Raw genomic sequence first — 7,651 nt, forward strand, 5'->3', positions numbered from 1 at the left:
AGTGTGATGACAACAAGGTATCGACACCAATTAAAATAAACATAGTACAAGGGGAAGATCTATTTAGGCCCACCTATTTTCAGCCTTGGAATGTTTTAGAGTACATGGAAAAATTCAGCAAAAAGTTTCACAGGTGAGACAGCCAAAAAAAGCATCCTTTTACTCCTAAGGCAAGTGAAGGGTAAAGTGATATCCCAACCAATGCAAGTACATGGAAAAAGATCTAGTGTAGCTTTAGCATGCAGATTGTGAATGGAACTAAAGACTGGAATGGCCAATACCCCACATTCCTCATCACGGTCAATGACAGCATATCTTTGAGCAAGTGCACTAATATCATTTCTTATGTTGTCAGCGCCATGTGTAGCATCATTCATCTCCTGTTTTAGTTGTTCGATTTGGTTGTTGTAATCCTCCAATGATGAGCAAATTGCCTCCTACACTCACACAAGAGAATCAACTCTAGTATAGAAGCCAGCAGCAATGGGACATTAAAATACTCAAGTTGTAGAATGTTCATAACAGGCATAAAATTAGAAGGGCACACAGCAGCTCAAATGGCAATCGGAGGAGAGATAATATTTGAAAATAAGGTAAGAAAAGATCAACAATGTCATGGAAAATTATCCCAAAACATCAGGGTAACAAGATTACCTTGAAGTCATCAATTAGGGCAAAGTCTGGAAAGAATGGTAATATATCCTCAATCTTTAGAAGGCCATCAGTTTCCTTGAGAAATGCTATTGCCTTCCTTATATTCTCCCTTTTAGTTCCCTTTTCTTGTTCAATGACATGCTTGGCAACCATAAGCCAAAGCTTCTTTCTCAAATCTTCATCATCTTCCACCTTGTCAGCTTCAGCCATTGCAAGCTCGGGGTCAACCTAATTACAAGGGGGAAAATATGCCAAAATAGCACAAGACCACACAGAGATACATAAAATAAGTTACAAGATTGTGTCTCATCTATGAATCTAAATGGGTGGCTGAAAACTAGAGGAAAAACCAATTTCATTTCTCAGCTCCTTCGATTTGGAGGTGTCTGTAAATTCAGTTTGAGAGAACTCTTGAGGGCCTTTTTCCTTTTCTACTTGGGGCTATGGTGTCTTATTCAACTTGGAATTTTGGTTCCCTTCAACTATCTTGTCTGAAAATTGTAATGGGTTAAATAATTCTATGAGGTGTCTGGTGGATGAAGGTACAGCAAAATTTGTAGGGTTTGGTAAGAACGACAGCCCCCATGAAAAGAAAAAAAAAATCTGCAAACAAATTTGGTGGCGGATTTCAGAAAATAAAATTTCAAACATGAATTATCCATTTCCTCAGATTTTATTCCATCCAGTGTTCATTTGTTAACCCTGACCTTCTAAATTTCTAGCCATATTTGCTAAAACTTGCAGAAAACTGATCTGGGTCAGATTGCAAGACTTCTAGCTTAGATTTGAGTTTCTTATGGATTCTTTCAAAACTTGATGCCCTAAGTTTTACTTGGTTTTCAGCGCTGGCTGCTGGTAAACTGGAGCGCATCAAATTTCTATAAAAACAAATTGCAGTAGGATCTAGAGGCACTAAATATCACCTGTAGAGCAAGAGCAACTGCTTCTTCGTGCATGGACATCATGCTGTATATGTGAACACAGGCACGCATCCGCTTTTCTTTGAGGCAAAGGCGCAAGGCATACTTGGGATCATAGAAGAAATCCGGACCATTTTCTCGTCCTTTCCCAAACTTGCATTGTAGGAAACGCAAAAGTGCATCATCATCTTCCTGAATATAAATGAAACAAAATATCATCAAGGCAACCCTCAAAGGAACTGTGATGGTACTGTTTGAGCAAAAACTCGTGGGTGAAGAAAATAAAAGGATAAAATAACCCAAGTGCTTTCATGGAATAACTTCAGGAGCAAGAAAGTTTGGAATGACTATTCTGGCATCAAAAGGATCCAGAAAATACATATAGTTTACTTGTATATCCAGATACAGACCGACTGGCATACTTAACCTTTTATCAGTAAACAATTCAAATCAAAATCTTAAAATGATATGGAGCATGTCAAACAAAATATGAAATTACAAACTTAAAGACATTTCAACCTGTTAAAATTCTAAGAACAAACCCAACCTGTTTAGCATAGAGAGAAAGAAGCAAGTTGTGAACTCCAGGATCCTCATTATGCAAACAATGAACACAGAATTCCAAATATTTGATGACTTCATGGGTTTCATTCCTGCAGGTGACACATAGTTGCAGTGAAAAGACATCCACAATTCAACAGAAACATCAAATACATAATCCAACATCTATAAGTTAGGTAACTGAACAGGAAATAGAACTTCTGAAGGTTATTGCAATTTATAACTATTGATCTATCAATTGACGGTCATGTCTGATGAAACAAGACACAAACTTTCTTTGACAAAGTAATTTTTTACTGGTGTGAGCAGCAGCACCAAAGCTAAACTCAGACTTTCTATCATTTACAAGTCTTGTTTAGAGCCAAAAACAACTAAATAATAATGGGGACTCTCACAAGAAAATTGAGCTCGTTTTAATGCTTACAGAAGTAAAAATGCACACCCCTCTGATAAAAAGAAAAATGTAATAATTGAAAAAAGTTGGACCCATTACTTTGCATGAGGTTCACTTGAATAACGCATCATTGCAGGAATCAGTTTTCTTGGGTTCAGGTTTTTTGTGGTCATCCATGACTCAACTGTTTCATATGCATCGAGAACAATGAGATCTGGGGCAAACTTGTACTGCAAAGCAAAAACAATCTCACTAAGTATCTTTATAGAAAATAGGACTAAAAACAAGGTGGTGTGGACTCTTAAGAGTACAGAAAGCATTACAGCAAAAAACCTCGCTGCAACCATCCATGATTGGGAAATGAACCATATTTCAAATCACACTTAAACATGTACCTGAAGGTCTATTGGAACAGCAGGTTTCTGAAGCACTTCCAATGCTTTCCTTGTTTCTCCTTGCTGGAGTTAAACGCCACCCACCCACCAAAAAACAAAGGCAAACTAATAATATGAATCGGCAGGAACAAGAACTCAGGCATAAAAAGCTGCCTGCCTACATGCCTACACACACACACACACACACATATGGTTTTGTACCATGTGTGCTGTCATAAAAGCTGCCTGCCTACATGCCTACACACATACACACACTCTTATGGTTTTGTACTATGTGTGTTGTCACATGGTGTACCTGTTTGGTCAGATGCTAGAAATCTTCTATAAAAAAACACTTTCTATGCCATTGCTGAGGAATAGGATAGTTTTCCTTTCTCTGTGGTGTCATGCTTCACGTGGTTTTAGGGGACTTTTGCTTAGGTGACAATCAGTGTGATTGGCTGCTGTTTCATGATATTCCTTTTGCTTTCTTAATTTGGAGGCTGACTTATTCTCTATCATGCTTTTGTAACTCTATTTAGTCAGTTAATATAATTTTATTTTACCAAAAACAGTGTGTGCTAAGAGAAGAAATAAAGAATCCTAACCACCACTGTCAGCTAACAGACACTATCAACAAAAAGTATCTGACCAAATGAAGATACAGCTTTTTTACTTGACGAACCTACTAAAACCTATCTGCTACTGTCAAAATGACCGTGTTCTCAAATTAGAAGGATTTATCACACTAAAGTTGAAGGCAAACATAGTATTCATTAGTTTAGTTTTATGTTCTCAACCTCTATCACCACTAAATAAAAAAGAAAATAGAGGACAATTTTGCATTCTCCAATTAAACCAAACTACAAAGCATGCCAAGTAACAACAATATTCAGAAAATAAACAAAGGTTGTGAAAGCACCTGAATATAGTGGTGAATTACAATTTCATACTGTTCCTTCAGACTAGCAAAATACACTAGTTCTTCAACCCTTCCATAGCTGCAGAAAAGTATTTGAGCTAAAATTCACTCCAGCATATTTTTAACATACAAGAACAATCAAGAAGTCAAACAAAAAAACCAATAGCAACTTATGCATGTGGAAGCAAGGATACCCTAGATGGTTTGATGTTGGGCACAACTATCATAGTGCAAAAGAGTTATTTAACATGCAGTATAATAAGGAACTAATATTAATAGAATGGAATCACATCAAACAAGAAAAATTGGTTATTTATCAATGGTTCCAAGCACATTTGTCTCAAATAAGACTAGAGACAGACATTGTAGGTCTAAAGGCTAAATAAATGTCAAACACCACCAAAAGTTTATATGATTACCTCTCTAGAAGTCTCATAGTAGTTGCCTCATCCAAGACATCCTTGCAGTCACCGAGAAAAGCACAAAACTCTTGATTGATTGATTGGTACTCAGAACTACGTTTATCCAAAGCATTATCCTCTTCCAAGAGTAGCCGATTTATCTAGAAAATTGAATGTGAAATTCATTGCTAAAATTTAATGATCTCAGATACTAATTTTTGATGCAGATATGGATTGAAAAACTTTTCAAGCAATAGAACTTTTACATGCTAAAACATTACAACTCATTCAGCAACTAAAAATTTTCATGTAGTAACAAACATAGCAGAGGTGAATTATCACTTCCTACTAATGCAACAAGTGAAGAATGTCCAAGAATTTAAATCAGAACATTTCAAAAGAAGCTGCATACTCTTACAAAAAAATTTCTGCTTAAAGTAAATTAGAAGCAGATAAAATTTTGATTAATTAGCTCAGATTCAAAATGTGGATGATACAAGGATGGAAAAGGACTGACATACCATGACCTCCAAGAAACAAATCATCCACTAGCATGGTCATGCCCAACAAATAATATAAAATGTTCGCTTTTCATTTTTTTCAATTTAATTTCAGTAGATATTAGCATTTGACTTTTGAGAGAAGTAGACATAAAAGTGGAACATTAGAAGTAGAACAGAGGAAAAACTTCAGAAATGTCTGGTATTGTCAGATGCATATATCAAACCCATGCTTGTTTCTCTCTTGTGCCAGTAACATCTATTAAATTGACAATGCAATCAATCTAGAGGATCAAAGGCCAGTTAAGACCAAATATCTGAGATAGTTTTTCATCAAAGATACATGTCAGATAAATAAGTAAAACCTTATCCAAGTACAATTCAGTTGCCCATGTGGAAATCATTGTTATTTGGCACTTGTCATCCTTGGCAAGATTATCAAGCTTCCGCAACAAAAAAGTTCGCAAAGCATCCTGCATGTAAGCAAAGCTAAGTAAGAATTTCTTTGTACAAGCCAATCCTTTTCTTTTGGCAGCCCAGAAAGCAGAAGTTATCATAAATTAAATGCAGATGTAACTTTTTCTCACTACCAATAGTAAAAACCATATTATGTGTGCAATTCATATAAATAGAATGATAAGCATAGTTAAAATACAAAAAATAGGTTGAGTGTTGACCCAATTTAAGTTTGCTCAATGAAGCATTAAGGTCACATGTGAACTAATGATGGGGAACTAAAATCCTTCTCAAACTCTCGTTTTAGTATTGCATTTGCTATTTATTTATTTATGCAGAAGCATGGACAATTTATGTATTCAATGTGGAAGAAGCATGGACAACTTCTGGCAGAAAACATGATATGATGCATATGACATGCAATCATTTTGTTAAATGAAACTAACATGACCATAATGCAGAAAATACAAATGGTCCTGAGTTTACCTGTTCGCCTACACTAATAAACTTCAACGTAACTTCCTCAAATGATAATATGTAATTAATCTGAAAAGAAGAAGATAAAGCAAAACGAAACAAGGCAAAAAAACACTCTTATTAGTTATATGTCATCTTCTAAATAATGGCAAAATCACATAATGAATGAGCTATTTGAAAAAATAAAATCAAGAAACAGAGAATTCACTTTTGCATAGAAAGATGCTGCTCTTAGAAAATCCCTGGAGGTGAAAGCAGCATCTGCCTGCATCAGAAACCACTCCAGTTATACAGTGGCCAGATGACAACAAGGATTCTCCAAAAGATACTGCTTGCAGATGAAACTTAAATTTAAGGTGCCATAATTTTAAACTTGAATTCATATATCACAAACCAGCTACTATTTTACTTGCAGTGTGGTTTATTAGACATTACCTGCACTAAATATACTTGGTCTCTCTGGAGTGGGTCTCGGCAATTTGCTAAAGCTGCAGCATATTCTTTCATGTCTAGATACACCTTCCACATATCTCTCCCTTCATCGTTAACAGATACCTATTTATTTCTCAATACAGTGGACAAAACGAATAAATTACTTTCTTATGCAACATTGACATAAAAATAGAGGACTAGAGAACAATCAAGACGCTGGCAGATTTAATATTTTCCTTAGTAGTTTTAGTTTTCTTGTATAGTTCAGGAATCCTTGTGCTATTTGAATTCTAAATGAGTCCTATAACTTTTAATGGTGATTCCTCTTCTAAAAGGATTAGGATTTAGACCTAAAACTAGTATAAATTGGGCTGCCAATGCTGTTTTTCAGAAATGTCTTATATTATTATCAATCTATTTACATTTTAGAGGCTTTCTATGCACTCTAAACCTATTTTTCTTTCCAGCTTCATTATCTTCCAGTTTTTGCCATCGAAATTCTCTTCTTTCTGTTTTGAGTTAATTTCTCTTCCCACCGCCACATCATGAGATACAAACCTGAAAAATAGAATTTTGGTCATATGCATAGAACAAGCCAGCAGTGGCATCACTGCATAATCCGATAACACCCCTTGAAACCGATTCTGATGTTTGGTCAAACTGAAGCTCCTCTATAATTTGCTCACTGATTCTGTTAACAACCTATCAAAACATGACAAAGAAGTATGAACACCTAAAGAAGGTAAATGCATAAATTGGAAAATCCTAGCTGATGTGAAGGCAACCTAATTTAAATCCAAAATACTTCAGTAGTTGAACATGAGATGTAAAAGAAGAGACTAAGCAAAAGTAAAGGCCTCATAACCAGCAAAGAAGAGACTAAGCAAAAGTAAAGGCCGCCTGATAACCATAAATAGTTACAAAAACTGAATGTAATGAATGAAAACTTATGTTTATACTCACTCATAAAGTCAACCAATTGGCATTATCAAGAGTAAGAGTGTCATGAGTGCTTCTTATGACTTACCTTAACCTTGTTTCCAATAAGAAGTAAGAAATGAAATTCAGAAACTGCCATTGAACTCGGTTTAACTGCATCAGCACCATCACTTAATTTTGAATAGTCCAAAAGAGCCTTATTCTCCACAAAATTCTCATCACCATTTATGTAACTGCCCAAGAAATTTTCATTGAACAACTGTAAGTAAAGGTTTTGCAATAGAAAAGGCATTTGCTAAAACATTGAGGACTAACAAGTGGTATATGTCGAGAAAATACAATAGCCATTTTCTACGACATCAGTGGAACACAAAGCTGTACCAGCAACACAAAATTTTTTTATCATTTACAAAAATGTGACAAATAAAAGAACTTTAACTGATGCTTATGTGGATATAAAGGGATTAGTCAAGAATGATATTCCTTACCTATGCTGCGCTCCAAAATTTAAGCCACCATGATAGATACCTGCTCCAGAAAGCCATGCAAAATGCATTGCTCTTCTTTGCTTGATAAAAAAATGCAATTCACTGATAGATGACCAAAACAGCACAGGAGCTT

At 35.4% G+C, this 7,651-nt stretch overlaps 1 protein-coding gene across 1 annotated transcript in view; it reads right to left on the reverse strand.

The window, feature by feature from the left end:
* LOC105140400 (vacuolar protein sorting-associated protein 18 homolog) overlaps nt 1-7,651 on the reverse strand; it is a 12,903-nt gene that overhangs the window by 3,799 nt on the left and 1,453 nt on the right. The window contains exons 4-18 of the mRNA XM_011047209.1: nt 7,519-7,648; nt 7,119-7,263; nt 6,650-6,793; nt 6,095-6,214; nt 5,868-5,924; nt 5,669-5,728; nt 5,092-5,199; nt 4,245-4,387; nt 3,826-3,904; nt 2,925-2,987; nt 2,629-2,759; nt 2,122-2,227; nt 1,578-1,766; nt 655-882; nt 348-437 (exon numbers count right to left, since the gene is read on the reverse strand). Of these exons, the coding sequence (XP_011045511.1) occupies nt 348-437; nt 655-882; nt 1,578-1,766; nt 2,122-2,227; nt 2,629-2,759; nt 2,925-2,987; nt 3,826-3,904; nt 4,245-4,387; nt 5,092-5,199; nt 5,669-5,728; nt 5,868-5,924; nt 6,095-6,214; nt 6,650-6,793; nt 7,119-7,263; nt 7,519-7,648 (1,793 nt within the window). The remainder of the gene's footprint in view (nt 1-347; nt 438-654; nt 883-1,577; nt 1,767-2,121; nt 2,228-2,628; nt 2,760-2,924; nt 2,988-3,825; nt 3,905-4,244; nt 4,388-5,091; nt 5,200-5,668; nt 5,729-5,867; nt 5,925-6,094; nt 6,215-6,649; nt 6,794-7,118; nt 7,264-7,518; nt 7,649-7,651) is intronic.

The sequence above is a fragment of the Populus euphratica genome, unplaced genomic scaffold, assembly GCF_000495115.2.
Source record: "Populus euphratica unplaced genomic scaffold, PopEup_1.0 scaffold106.1, whole genome shotgun sequence".
NCBI classification, from domain to species: domain Eukaryota; kingdom Viridiplantae; phylum Streptophyta; class Magnoliopsida; order Malpighiales; family Salicaceae; genus Populus; species Populus euphratica.